General features: G+C 45.4%; 1 protein-coding gene across 2 annotated transcripts in view; it reads right to left on the bottom strand.

Annotated features, from left to right (window-relative positions):
* The window catches only part of LOC110489165 (gamma-aminobutyric acid receptor subunit beta-2), an 87,864-nt gene that overhangs the window by 45,649 nt on the left and 26,690 nt on the right, over positions 1–15,525 (bottom strand). For both annotated transcript variants that reach the window (XM_021561774.2, XM_036943378.1), the window contains exon 4: positions 1,195–1,415. In XM_021561774.2, the coding sequence (XP_021417449.2) occupies positions 1,195–1,415 (221 nt within the window). The remainder of the gene's footprint in view (positions 1–1,194; positions 1,416–15,525) is intronic.

Below are 15,525 nucleotides of genomic sequence, written 5' to 3'. Positions count from 1 at the left end.
CCTCCAAAACAAAAGTCATGAGGTTTGGTAAGAAGAATGCTCCTCTTCCCCACAGGTATTATTACTACCTCTGAGGGTTTAGAGCTTGAGGTAGTCACCTCATACAAGTACTTGGGAGTATGGCTAGACGGTACACTGTCCTTCTCTCAGCACATATCAAAGCTGCAGGCTAAAGTTAAATCTAGACTTGGTTTCCTCTATCGTAATCGCTCCTCTTTCATCCTAGCTGCCAAACTAACCCTGATTCAGATGACCATTCTAACCATGCTAGATTACGGAGACATAATTCATAGATTGGCAGGTAAGGGTGCTCTCGAGCTGCTAGATGTTCTTTACCATTCAGCCATCAGATTTGCCACCAATGCTCCTTATAGGACACATCAATGTACTCTAAACTCCTCTGTAAATTGGTAATCGCTCTATACTCATCGCAAGACCCGCTGGTTGATGCTTATTTATAAAACCCTCTTAGGCCTCACTCTTCCCTATCTGAGATATCTACTGCAGCCCTCATCCTCCACATACAACATCCATTCTGCCAGTCACATTCTGTTAAAGGTCCCCAAAGCACACACATCCCTGGGTCGCTCCTCTTTTCAGTTTGCTGCAGCTAGCGATTTGAACGAGCTGCAACAAACACTCAAACTTGACAGTTTTATCTCAATCTCTTCATTCAAAGACTCAATCATGGACACTCTTACTGACAGTTGTGGCTGCTTTGTGTGATGTATTATTGTCTCTACCTTCTTGCCCTTTGTGCTGTTGTCTGTGCCCAACAATGTCTGTACCATGTTTTGTGGTACCATGTTGTGTTGCTACCATGTTGTTGTTATGTTGTGTTGCTACCACTCTGTGTTGTCATGTGTGGCTGCCATGCTATGTTGTTGTCTTGGGTCTCTCTTTATGTAGTGTTGTGTTGTCTCTCTTGTCGTGATGTGTGTTTTGTCCTGTATTTATTTTGTATTTTGTATTTTTTTTAAATCCCAGGCCCCCATCGCTGCAGGAGGCCTTTTGCCTTTTGGTAGGCCGTCATTGTAAATATATATTTTTTTTTAACTGACTTGCCTAGTTAAATAAAGGTTTGATGAAATAAATACATACATAAAAGAGGGGCATTCAACCTACTGGCTGAGAGAAACCAACACAGATATTGGTAACCAATTGGTAACCATCAAAAGCTATGAAATCCCTTACCGGAGTCCATAGAGAACGGTGCCGTCCGGATGCAGTCGGATCATTCTGTTCTTGACCGTGACGCCGTGGACAAAGGACTTTTTATCGTTGAGGAAGTAGGTGTCGGGAACCCAGAGCGAGTCGGCTACCCTGTTATCCAACGTCAGGTTGAGGGCTATCTCAGAGTAGGACAGACGCTTGTCCCGCCAGGCCTGCTGGAAGTACATGGTCAACGTGTAGTCCTGGAAGAGAGGGGGAGGAAAGAGACGAGTCAGTTAACGAGTGGAGAGGGATAGATGGTATAGGTAGTTGAAACTACATGGTCAACGTGTAGTCCTGGAGGAGAGGGGGAGAAAAGAGAAGAGTCAGTAAACGAGTGGAGAGAGGGATAGATATCTGAAACTACATGGTCAATGTGTAGTCCTGGAGGAGAGGGGGAGGAAAGAGACGAGTCAGTAAACGAGTGGAGAGAGGGATAGATGGGATAGGTAGCTGAAACTACATGGTCAACGTGTAGTCCTGGAGGAGAGGGGGAGAAAAGAGAAGAGTCAGTAAACGAGTGGAGAGAGGGATAGATATCTGAAACTACATGGTCAACGTGTAGTCCTGGAGGAGAGGGGGAGGAAAGAGACGAGTCAGTAAACGAGTGGAGAGAGGGATAGATATCTGAAACTACATGGTCAACGTGTAGTCCTGGAGGAGAGGGGGAGGAAAGAGACGAGTCAGTAAACGAGTGGGGAGAGGGATAGATATCTGAAACTACATGGTCAACGTGTAGTCCTGGAGGAGAGGGGGAGGAAAGAGACGAGTCAGTAAACGAGTGGAGAGAGGGATAGATGGGATAGGTAGCTGAAACTACATGGTCAACGTGTAGTCCTGGAGGAGAGGGGGAGGAAAGAGACGAGTCAGTTAACGAGTGGAGAGAGGGATAGATATCTGAAACTACATGGTCAACGTGTAGTCCTGGAGGAGAGGGGGAGGAAAGAGACGAGTCAGTAAACGAGTGGAGAGAGGGATAGATGGTATAGGTAGCTGAAAATACATGTCAACGTGTTGTCCCGGAGGAGGAGAAAAGTGGATAAACCTACTGGACTGTACATCTCATAACACAACATTCTGAGATAGATTGAAAGAGGGAATGAATGAATGAACGCTGCCTGCGAAGTTCATGTCTTGAATTAGCAACAATAATCTCATCCCTTTAAAAATGCAGCCCGTTAAACTGAGAGATCATTTGCACAGACATCCTCCCACACATCCATATGGATACATAGATATCTATACAGATACATAGATAATGTACATCACACTACAGGCTTCACAAAGTGACAGGCAGGACAACAGCACATACAATTCATAAAAGTCACGCAGTCGACTATCAAATCAGAATTTGAGGCTTTTTTTTATTTTTTAACTAGTCTTAGGATAGATGTGTAGTACTGTACTAGATTACTTCATGCAGGCTACTCTGTGTGAATGTGACTTTTTGAGGGGATAAAGAACTTAAAAAATACAGAAAGTGTCATGTCTAATGCGTTTTGACACAGTGGACTAATGAATAACAAAATATGGTTTTTGAATGGTATTTTCCTTTAATTAACATACAGTCTAGTTCAGTGGTCACCAACCGGTCGATCGGAATTGATTGGTCGATCTTCAAGGCATTCCAAGTCGATCACCAAACATTTATGTAGAAAAGCAGACAATAAAAGCTTTTATTGTGTTTATTTTTTGTATTTATTTGTGATGCGCTGTTGCCGGTAGCTGTGTAACGGATGTGAAACGGCTAGATCAGTTAGCTGTGGTGCGCGCTAAATAGCGTTTCAATCGGTGACGTCACTTGCAAGTAGTGGTTCCGCTTGCTCTGCAAGGGCCGCGGCTTTTGTGGAGCGACGGGTAACGATGCTTCGTGGGTGTCAGTTGTTGATGTGTGCAGAGGGTCCCTGGTTCGCGCCCGGGTATGGGCGAGGGGACGGTCTAAAGTTATACTGTTATACTGTTACTTGATTCACAAGCCCTGCGCACTGTGTAGGCTAAGGGTTCCCATTTTGAACTATTGTCTGGAAAATCAAACTCCTCCTACCCGGCAGACCGGGAGATCTGTGGTTAAATCGAGTGAGTGCACCTACTGTGCTAGCCAATCGGATAGCTCAGATCACAGTTCCCGCAGCAAAGTGTGATACTAGCCTACGTGAGATTTCATAACTTTTAAAACAATGACCAGAGAGACTGTCAAAGAATACAGCAAAGAGCAGCTGTTTTTAAAAGTGAGTTCAAGTCTACGTTTTTATTCAGCACTGTCAACACTGTTTTTATTCAGCTCTATTACAAAACATAAAACGCGCTTCTCCCTACTTCCACTCGGGCTGCAATTTGTAGCCAAGTGTATTGATAGCCAGCCCTGCAATGTTATTATTATTATTAGCAGCTCATCGTGTCTATTTTAATATCAAGGAGTAGTTCACTTTCTCTGGTCACAGGAACAACATGAATTTGTGCATGAGGCAGATGCGGTGCGACTCCAGTTTCGCCATCAGGCGGAAGACTGTGTCCCCTCTCTCTAGTCAGTGTCACGGGGGAAAGGAAGGAAAGAGCAGGGACCGGTGAGAGTCGGACCCTCTGCTGCGCTCTCCCTCCCTCCCTCCGCTGAGACTAATGACGTGTTCAAAACAACTGGGAACTCCGACTGGGAAAACTAGTTTTGAACGTTCATCCTGCTTCGGAATTCCAAGTCAGAAACTCGGGCATCTTTCTACAGCTCCGAGTTTACGACCTGAAGATCGCTGATATCATGATTTGACCTCTGTTTTTTTTTTTCAAGTTCACAGTTGTGTTGAAAGCACCTTGACCGTAAGATGCAGGTACCATCCAGTAAAATAAATCAAAAATGAGAATTATTTACAAATTATTTCAATTCATGCTCAGCTGTTTCTCTCAACTTATCTATTTAGTTATCAAAGCTCGAGTTTTTAAGTATAATATGGTCTGAGATTAACACCACTGGCAGGCCAAGCATATAACCAATATGCTCTGATTGTGTATCAGGCCCACTGCACAAACCTCATTCCTAGCTGAACAACAGAAGGTCATCTACATGGTATGGTTGGTGTAGAACAGTCTGAAACGGCATTGACCTCTACTGGCCTATAACTGACCTCTACTGGATTATAATTGACCTCTACTGGCCTATAACTGACCTCTACTGGCTTATAATTGACCCCTAACAGGCCTATACTGGCCTATAACTGACCTCTACTGTCCTATTTACATTTTAGTAATTTAGCAGACGCTCCTATCTGGAGTGAATTTCAGTACTGAGTGGATATATATTCATACTGGTCCCCTTGTGGGAATCGAACCCACAACCCTGGCTTTGCAAGTGCCACGCTCTACAAACTGAGCCACACAGGACTGTAACTGACCTCTACTGACCTGTAACTGACCTCTACGAACTGAACCACACAGGCCTGTAACTGACCTCTACGAACTGAACCACACAGGCCTGTAACTGACCTCTACTGACCTGTAACTGACCTCTACGAACTGAACCACACAAGCCTGTAACTGACCTCTACGAACTGAACCACACAGGCCTGTAACTGACCTCTACTGACCTGTAACTGACCTCTACGAACTGAACCACACAAGCCTGTAACTGACCTCTATGAACTGAACCACACAGGCCTGTAACTGACCTCTACTGACCTGTAACTGACCTCTACTGACCTGTAACTGACCTCTACGAACTGAACCACACAAGCCTGTAACTGACCTCTACGAACTGAACCACACAGGCCTGTAACTGACCTCTACTGACCTGTAACTGACCTCTACGAACTGAACCACACAAGCCTGTAACTGACCTCTATGAACTGAACCACACAGGCCTGTAACTGACCTCTACTGACCTGTAACTGACCTCTACTGACCTGTAACTGACCTCTACGAACTGTAACTGACCTCTACAGGTCTGTAACTGACCTCTACTGACCTGTAACTGACCTCTACTGACCTGTAACTGACCTCTACTGACCTGTAACTGGCCTCTACGAACTGTAACTGACCTCTACAAGTCTGTAACTGACCTCTTCTGACCTGTAACTGACCTCTACAGGCCTGTAACTGACCTCTACAGGCCTGTAACTGACCTCTACTGACCTGTAACTGACCTCTACAGGCCTGTAACTGACCTCTACTGACCTGTAACTGACCTCTACAAGTCTGTAACTGACCTCTTCTGACCTGTAACTGACCTCTACAGGCCTGTAACTGACCTCTACAGGCCTGTAACTGACCTCTACTGACCTGTAACTGACCTCTACTGGGGGCAGTAGTGGTCGTGCTGACTGGGGTTAGGGGGTTGATACTCAGCCAACACCTGGCTGACTTACTGGTCCCAAATGGCACCCTATTCCCTAGCACTTCGTTTGACCAAAGCCTAATGGCAGCCTATTCCCTAGCACTTCGTTTGACCAAAGCCTAATGGCACCCTATTCCCTAGCACTTCGTTTGACCAAAGCCTAATGGCAGCCTATGGGCCCTGGTCAAAAGTAGTGCACTATATAGGGAATAGGGTGCCAGCCCTGGTCAAAAGTAGTGCACTACATAGGGAATAGGTTGCCCTTTCAGAAGCAGCCACTGACGGGGGCAACAACCTGAGGGTTAATTCCTCAGCTGTCTCAGCTGGCTGGCCCATGATGAACATATACTGCTTCCACTCCGATGGAGCCTGTCCATGGTTTATGAGGACAATACCTCTCTCCCTTTAGTCCATCCATCCATCTTTCACTCTATCCATCACTCTCTCATGCTTCCCTACCCTTTACAGACCCAATAGAGTACACCAGCTGGGGCTTTCTCTCTCTCTCTCCTGTTTGTAAGCATTTACTACTGCAAACAGACACAGTACACAGCTTCCATTCCTGAAGTCAGTGTTTGCTGCTGGTTTCCCAGGTATGAATGGGTCACCATTGGGCATTGATGACTAGAGATGGCATGTCTGCCCCCCCCCCCCCCCCCCCACTCTCCTACTGTTTACCAGTTCCCTATCGTACTCCATAAATAAAACCTAGGCAAACCTACACATGCTCACACTGCCAGTGAGACATAACATACGCATGTACATTACTGGACTTACTGTCTACACCTCTTTCAAAATACACCCACCCTCCCATCCATCCACCCGCGCACCCACCCAACCAACAACCCATCCACCCACCCAACCAAAAACCCACCCACCCATCCATCCACCCACCCAACCAACAACCCACCCACCCACCCACCCACAGTACAACCCACCCACCCAACCAACAACCCATCCAGCCAACCAACAACCCATCCACCCACCCACCCACAGTACAACCCAGCAGAGGGAACACTGCAGTGTGGTATCATCATCTCTGTTACCGAGCAGATTGTAATAAAATGAAGTGAAAAACAGAACATGATACACATGAAGCCATTAAGCACTTATCATTTATCTCCTCTGGTTGTGTTTTACCAACCTGGTCTTTAATCCCTTGGGAGTCAAAATATCCTCAATATAATTGATGTTTTGCACGTTAAAAAAATGGCTCATAATTTGAGGCCTTTTACATTAAAGAGGATTCTTAAAGCAGCGAGACTAGAAGCGTGTCCCAAATTGCACTATACTCTTTCTCCACCAATCTTGAACGTCTCTCTCATTATCGGAGTGTTGATCAATTGTCTCCCTCTCACTCTCTCCCCCCTCTTCCCCTCCCCCCAGCCCCCCCCCCCTCTCTCCCCCTCAATCCCTCTCTCACCCCCTCAATCCCCCTGTCTCCCCCTCTCGGGAGTGTGAGCGCACCTTAGGATCGAGTGTCTGTCACTCTTAGTACGTGTCCTAAATGGGACCCTATTCCCTTTGTAGTGCACTACAGCCCTATGGGCATGGGTCAATAGTTGTGCACTACAAAGGTAATAGGATGCCATTTGGGACGTAACCTTACTCAGTGTCTCCTGCGGGAGGCTAGCAGTTATCTCCAATCTACAGCTCTATGTTCTACTGTCCACAGCTCTATGTTCTACTGTCCACAGCTCTATGTTCTACTGTCCACAGCTCCATGTTCTACTGTCCACAGCTCCATGTTCTACTGTCCACAGCTCCATGTTCTACTGTCCACAGCTCTATGTTCTACTGTCCACAGCTCCATGTTCTACTGTCCACAGCTCCATGTTCTACTGTCCACAGCTCTATACTCTACTGTCCACAGCTCCATGTTCTACTGTCCACAGCTCTATACTCTACTGTCCACAGCTTCATGTTCTACTGTCCACAGTTCTATACTCTACTGTCCACAGCTCCATGTTCTACTGTCCACAGCTCTATACTCTACTGTCCACAGCTCTATACTCTACTGTCCACAGCTCCATGTTCTACTGTCCACAGCTCTATACTCTACTGTCCACAGCTCCATGTTCTACTGTCCACAGCTCTATACTCTACTGTCCACAGCTCCATGTTCTACTGTCCACAGCTCTATACTCTACTGTCCACAGCTTCATGTTCTACTGTCCACAGTTCTATACTCTACTGTCCACAGCTCCATGTTCTACTGTCCACAGCTCTATGTTCTACTGTCCACAGCTCCATGTTCTACTGTCCACAGCTCTATGTTCTACTGTCCACAGCTCCATGTTCTACTGTCCACAGCTCCATGTCCTACTGTCCACAGCTCTATGTTCTACTGTCCACAGCTCTATGTTCTACTGTCCAAGGCTCTATGTTCTACTGTCCACAGCTCATGTTCTCCTGTCCACAGCTCTATGTTCTACTGTCCACAGTTCCATGTTCTACTGTCCACAGCTCTATACTCTACTGTCCACAGCTCCATGTTCTACTGTCCACAGCTCTATACTCTACTGTCCACAGCTCATGTTCTCCTGTCCACAGCTCTATGTTCTACTGTCCACAGTTCCATGTTCTACTGTCCACAGCTCTATGTTCTACTGTCCACAGCTCTATGTTCTACTGTCCACAGCTCCATGTTCTACTGTCCACAGCTCTATACTCTACTGTCCACAGCTCTATGTTCTACTGTCCACAGCTCTATGTTCTACTGTCCACAGCTCTATACTCTACTGTCCACAGCTCTATGTTCTACTGTCCACAGCTCTATGTTCTACTGTCCACAGTTCCATGTTCTACTGTCCACAGCTCTATACTCTACTGTCCACAGCTCATGTTCTACTGTCCACAGCTCTATGTTCTCCTGTCCACAGCTCTGTTCTACTGTCCACACTGATGATACCGCTGGACTCTCACTGTAAATATACAGTCTTGGTTACTACAACTATAATGTAGATACTTGGACAGTCTTCTGTCAAGTGAATTAAACAAAGTAAAGCAGATTGTACAGCAGAATAAGCCCTAAAAGCACATCCATAGTAACAGGATTGCATCTGATGGAGAGTATTGATCCCTTCAATATTCTGGTCTTACAATGACAGCAATAATCTCTCTCTCTCTCTCTCTCTCCACTGTGATATTAGTGAAGCTTCATAATGAGCACTGCAAAAATGTATATACAGTGCCTTGCGAAAGTATTCGGCCCCCTTGATCTTTGCGACCTTTTGCCTTTTGCCAGGCTTCAAACATAAAGATATAAAACTGTATTTTTTTGTGAAGAATCAACAACAAGTGGGACACAATCATGAAGTGGAACGACATTTATTGGATATTTCTAACTTTTTTAACAAATCAAAAACAGAAAAATTGGGCGTGCAAAATGATTCAGCCCCTTTACTTTCAGTGCAGCAAACTCTCTCCAGAAGTTCAGTGAGGATCTCTGAATGATCCAATGATGACCTAAATGACTAATGATGATAAATACAATCCACCTGTGTGTAATCAAGTCTCCGTATAAATGCACCTGCACTGTGATAGTCTCAGAGGTCCGTTAAAAGCGCAGAGAGCATCATGAAGAACAAGGAACACACCAGGCAGGTCCGAGATACTGTTGTGAAGAAGTTTAAAGCCGGATTTGGATACAAAAAGATTTCCCAAGCTTTAAACATCCCAAGGAGCACTGTGCAAGCGATAATATTGAAATGGAAGGAGTATCAGACCACTGCAAATCTACCAAGACCTGGCCGTCCCTCTAAACTTTCAGCTCATACAAGGAGAAGACTGATCAGAGATGCAGCCAAGAGGCCCATGATCACTCTGGATGAACTGCAGAGATCTACAGCTGAGGTGGGAGACTCTGTCCATAGGACAACAATCAGTCGTATATTGCACAAATCTGGCCTTTATGGAAGAGTGGCAAGAAGAAAGCCATTTCTTAAAGATATCCATAAAAAGTGTTGTTTAAAGTTTGCCACAAGCCACCTGGGAGACACACCAAACATGTGGAAGAAGGTGCTCTGGTCAGATGAAACCAAAATTGAACTTTTTGGCAACAATGCAAAACGTTATGTTTGGCGTAAAAGCAACACAGCTCATCACCCTGAACACACCATCCCCACTGTCAAACATGGTGGTGGCAGCATCATGGTTTGGGCCTGCATTTCTTCAGCAGGGACAGGGAAGAAATTAAAATTGATGGGAAGATGGATGGAGCCAAATACAGGACCATTCTGGAAGAAAACCTGATGGAGTCTGCAAAAGACCTAAGACTGGGACGGAGATTTGTCTTCCAACAAGACAATGATCCAAAACATAAAGCAAAATCTACAATGGAATGGTTCAAAAATAAACATATCCAGGTGTTAGAATGGCCAAGTCAAGTCCAGACCTGAATCCAATCGAGAATCTGTGGAAAGAACTGAAAACTGCTGTTCACAAATGCTCTCCATCCAACCTCACTGAGCTCGAGCTGTTTTGCAAGGAGGAATGGGAAAAAATGTCAGTCTCTCCATGTGCAAAACTGATAGAGACATACCCCAAGCGACTTACAGCTGTAATCGCAGCAAAAGGTGGCGCTACAAAGTATTAACTTAAGGGGGCTGAATAATTTTGCACGCCCAATTTTTCAGTTTTTGATTTGTTAAAGTTTGAAATATCCAATAAATGTCGTTCCACTTCATGATTGTGTCCCACTTGTTGTTGATTCTTCACAAAAAAATACAGTTTTATATCTTTGTTTGAAGCCTGAAATGTGGCAAAAGGTCGCAAAGTTCAAGGGGGCCGAATACTTTCGCAAGGCACTGTACAGTGCATTCGGGAAAGTATTCAGACCCCTTGACTTTTGCCAAATTTTGTTACATTACAGCCTTATTCTAAAATGGATTCAATAACTAATGTTCCTCATCAATCTACACACATAATGACAAAGCAAAAACAGGTTGTTAGACATTTTTTTTAAACAGATACCTTATTTACATAATTATTCAGACCCTTTGCTATGAGACTCGAAATTGAGCTCAGGTGCATCCTGTTTCCTTTGACCATCCTTCAATTGATTGGACATGATTTGGAAAGGCACACACCTGTCCATATAAGGCCCCACAGTGCATGTCAGAGGAAAAACCAAGCCGTGAGGTTGAAGGAATTGTCCTTAGAGCTCCGAGACAGGATTGTGTCGAGGCACAGATCTGGGGAAGGGTACCAACACATGTCGGCATTATTGAAGGTCTCCAAGAACACAGTGGCCTCCTTCATTCTTAAATGGAAGAAGTTTGGAACCACCAAGGCTCTTCCTATAGCTGGCCACCCGGCCAAACTGAGCAATCGGGGGGAGAAGGGCCTTGGTCAGGGAGGTGACCAAGAACCCGATGGTCCCTCTGACTGAGCTCCAGAGTTCCTCTGTGGAGATGAGAGAACCTTCCAGAAGGACGACCATCTCTACAGCACTCCACCAGCATTCTTTGACATCAATGGAGCTCTGCTCAGAAACACACACACACACACACACACACACCTAGTCCTTCACTACCTTAGTCTCAGGACCCAACTCTCTGTCAATATAGCAGATTCTGTATGGTACAGAACTGAACCCCTCTGTCAGTTTGTGTGTTCCTCTCTTTAATCACTACTGAATCTCCCTTCCTAGTCCTGTGTGGTTAAAGTGTTTATATCTGGGTTATATTATTGCTGTAATGTACATTTTGCTTTAATGCCACCCCAGATTGAGATACATTTAGGAGCATTTCACATGTTATCATCATCACCCTCCTCTCCTCTGTCCTATATTCCAGTCACATGGGAGATGGAGAGGTAGGAGAGGTTTGGGGGAAAGGAGAAGGACAGCTCAGCATCTATACAATCTCCACAACATGATGACCAGCCACAGAGAAATTGTCCAATCAGAGTGTGATCAGTCTCACACTACAATACGACCTTCATTACCCTTGTCACACATCCTTCACTAGAGCAGCATAAGCCCTGAGAGTACATTGATCACCACAGAGAGAATGGGAGAGAGATGCAAAGAGAAGGGAGAGATGGGGAGAGATGCAAAGAGAAGGGAGAGAGGGGGAGAGATGCAAAGAGAAGGGAGAGAGGGGGAGAGATGCAAAGAGAAGGGAGAGAGATGCAAAGAGAAGGGAGAGAGATGCAAAGATAAGGGAGAGAGATGCAAAGATAAGGGAGAGAGGTGCAAAGAGAAGGGAGAGAGGGAGAAAGAGAGAGCGGGAGTGATAGGGGAAGGGAAAGAGAGAGAGAGAGAAGTACAATGTATTGTAAAGATTGACACATTCTATAAAACATGACAGCATAGAATATATAAATGTGCTTAAACAAACAAGCTCCAACACCTGTTGTTGAGACCATCAAGGTTGGTTGCACAGTGACACCGACCGTCCCATTCACACATATCCTTTCTTCCAAGCTAACAAAGAGAGAATGACAGGAAATACATGAGACTCAGCTTGTTATGAACACCATGCACCATTACTACCATTACCATTACCACCATTACCATCATGTACCATAACCATTACCACCATGTACCATAACCAGTACCACCGTTACCATTACCACCATGTACCATAACCAGTACCACCGTTACCACCATTGCCGTTACCGCCATGCACCATTACCACCATTACCGTTACCACCATGTGCCATTACCAGCATGTACATTGCTGTCATGTACCATTATCACCATGTACCATTATTACCATGTACCACTATCACCAGATACCATTACCACCATGTACCATTAGCACCATGTACCATTACCACCATGTACCATTAGCGCCATGTACCATTACCAGCATTACATCAACACTGACAACCAGCATACAGTTGAAGTCAGAAGTTTACATACACGTTAGCCAAATACATTTAAACTCTGTTTTTTTTACAATTCCTGACATTTAATCCTCGTTTCATCATTTAATCCTCATTGCTTTAAATTGTTTAATTTGGGTCAAACGTTTCGGGTAACCTTCCACAAGCTTCCCACAATAAGTTGGGTGAATGTTGGCTCATTCCTCCTGACAGAGCTGGAGTAACTGAGTCAGTTTTGTAGGCCTCCTTGCTCACTCACACTTTTTTCAGTTCTGCCCACACATTTTCTATAGGATTGAGGTCAGGGCTTTGTGATGGCACTCCAATACCTTGACTTTGTTGTCCTTAAGCCATTTTGCCACAACTTTGGAAGTATGCTTAGGGTCATTGTCCATTTGGAAGACCCATTTGCGACCAAGCTTTAACTTTCTCACTCATGTCTTGAGATGTTGCTTCAATATATCCACCAATTTTTTCTTCCTCATGATTCCCTCTATTTTGTGAAGTGCACAAGTCCCTCCTGCAGCAAAGCACCCCCACAACATGACACTGCCACCCCCATGCTTCACGGTTGGGATGGTGTTCTTCGGCATGCAAGCCTCTCCCTGTCACGTCTCCTCGCTGCAGCGGGATCTACAGGCTCTCATGCTCCAGCCGGTTCGTTGGGCTCCCACACCCCGGCCGGCTTGCCAGGCTCTCACGCTCCGGACGGTTTGTTGGGCTCCCACACCCCAGCCGGCTTGCTCAGCGCCCATGTCTCAGCCGGTTCACCCAGGTGGGACGCCGGGTAGCACCCCTAGGGAGGGGGGGGGGGGGTACTGTCACGTCTGCTCCCGCTCTTCCCCCGTCTGGCGCTTGAGGACGCCAGGCTGCCCTGCATCACTCACTCCTATCATCTATTACGCACACCTGCCTCCCCTCGTCACGCGCATCAGCGATATTGGACTCACTCATCATCTGTTTATTACTTCCCCTATATTTGTCAGTTCCCCAGCTCTGTACCTGCTGCTGCATTGATTGTCTTTTGTTTGTGTTACCAGTCTGCTGACGCTGTTCCTGTCTCGTTCTCACAGGATTCCACCTGGGAAGGAGAGGCGGACCAAAATGCAACTTGGTTGAAGTTCATGTTTTTTAATAAGAAAACTAAACATGAACATAATACAAAACAATAAATGTGGAAAAAACCGAAACAGCCCTATCTGGTGCAACAAACACAGAGACAGGAAACAGCCCTCTCTGGTGCAACAAACACAGAGACAGGAAACAGCCCTATCTGGTGCAACAAACACAAAGACAGGAAACAGCCCTATCTGGTGCAACAAACACAAAGACAGGAAACAGCCCTATCTGGTGCCACAAACACAAAGACAGGAAACAGCCCTATCTGGTGCAACAAACACAAAGACAGGAAACAGCCCTATCTGGTGCCACAAACACAAAGACAGGAAACAGCCCTATCTGGTGCCACAAACACAAAGACCGGAAATAGCCCTATCTGGTGCAACAAACACAAAGACAGAAAACAGTCCTATCTGGTGCAACAAACACAAAGACAGGAAACAGCCCTATCTGGTGCAACAAACACAAAGACAGGAAACAGCCCTATCTGGTGCCACAAACACAAAGACAGGAAACAGCCCTATCTGGTGCCACAAACACAAAGACAGGAAACAGCCCTATCTGGTGCCACAAACACAAAGACAGGAAACAGCTAAATCTGGTGCCACAAACACAAAGACCGGAAATAGCCCTATCTGGTGCAACAAACACAAAGACAGGAAACAGTCCTATCTGGTGCAACAAACACAAAGACAGGAAACAGCCCTATCTGGTGCAACAAACACAAAGACAGGAAACAGCCCTATCTGGTGCAACAAACACAAAGACAGGAAACAGCCCTATCTGGTGCAACAAACACAAAGACAGGAAACAGCCCTATCTGGTGCAACAAACACAAAGACAGGAAACAGCCCTATCTGGTGCCACAAACACAAAGACAGGAAACAGCCCTATCTGGTGCCACAAACACAAAGACCGGAAATAGCCCTATCTGGTGCAACAAACACAAAGACAGGAAACAGTCCTATCTGGTGCAACAAACACAAAGACAGGAAACAGCCCTATCTGGTGCCACAAACACAAAGACAGGAAACAGCCCTATCTGGTGCCACAAACACAGAGACAGGAAACAGCCCTATCTGGTGCCACAAACACAAAGACAGGAAACAGCCCTATCTGGTGCAACAAACACAAAGACAGGAAACAGCCCTATCTGGTGCAACAAACACAAAGACAGGAAACAGTCCTATCTGGTGCAACAAACACAAAGACAAGAAACAATCACCCACAAAACCCAACACCAAACAGGCTACCTAAATATGGTTCCCAATCAGAGACAATGACTAACAACTGCCTCTGATTGAGAACCATATCAGGCCAAACACAGAAACAGACAAACTAGACACACAACATAGAATGCCCACTCAGATCACACCCTGACCAACCAAAACATAGAAACATACAAAGCAAACTATGGTCAGGGTGTGACACTCGTTCCATGTCCATGCTTCGTATCTCCAGCGTCATTCCATGTGACACCTCCTTTATCCTCCAAACATAACGATGGTCATTATGGCCAAACAGTTCTATTTTTGTTTCATCAGGCTTCTTCCTTGCTGAGCGGTCTTTCAGGTTATGTGATATAGGACTCGTTTTACTGTGGATATAGATACTTTTGTACCTGTTTCCTCCAGCATCTTCACAAGGTCCTTTGCTGTTGTTCTGAGATTGATTTGCACTTTTCACACCAAAGTACCGTCATCTCTAGGAGACAGAACGCGTCTCCTTCCTGAGCGGTATGACGGCTGCCTGGTCCCATGGTGTTTATACTTGCGTACTATTGTTTGTACAGATGAATGTGGTGCCTTCAGGCATTTGGAAATTTCTCCCAATGATGCACCAGACTTGTAGAGGTCTACATTTTTTTTCTTAGGTCTTGGCTGATTTCTTTTGATTTTCCCATGATGTCAAGCAAAGAGGCACTGAATTTGAAGGTAGGCCTTGAAATACATCCACAGGTACACCTCCAATTGACTCAAATGATCTCAATTAGCCTATCAGACGCTTCTAAAGTCATGACATAATTTTCTGGAATTTTC

Source organism: Oncorhynchus mykiss, chromosome 14 (genome assembly GCF_013265735.2).
Source record: "Oncorhynchus mykiss isolate Arlee chromosome 14, USDA_OmykA_1.1, whole genome shotgun sequence".
NCBI classification, from domain to species: domain Eukaryota; kingdom Metazoa; phylum Chordata; class Actinopteri; order Salmoniformes; family Salmonidae; genus Oncorhynchus; species Oncorhynchus mykiss.
This window is presented reverse-complemented; position numbering and strand designations above follow the sequence as displayed.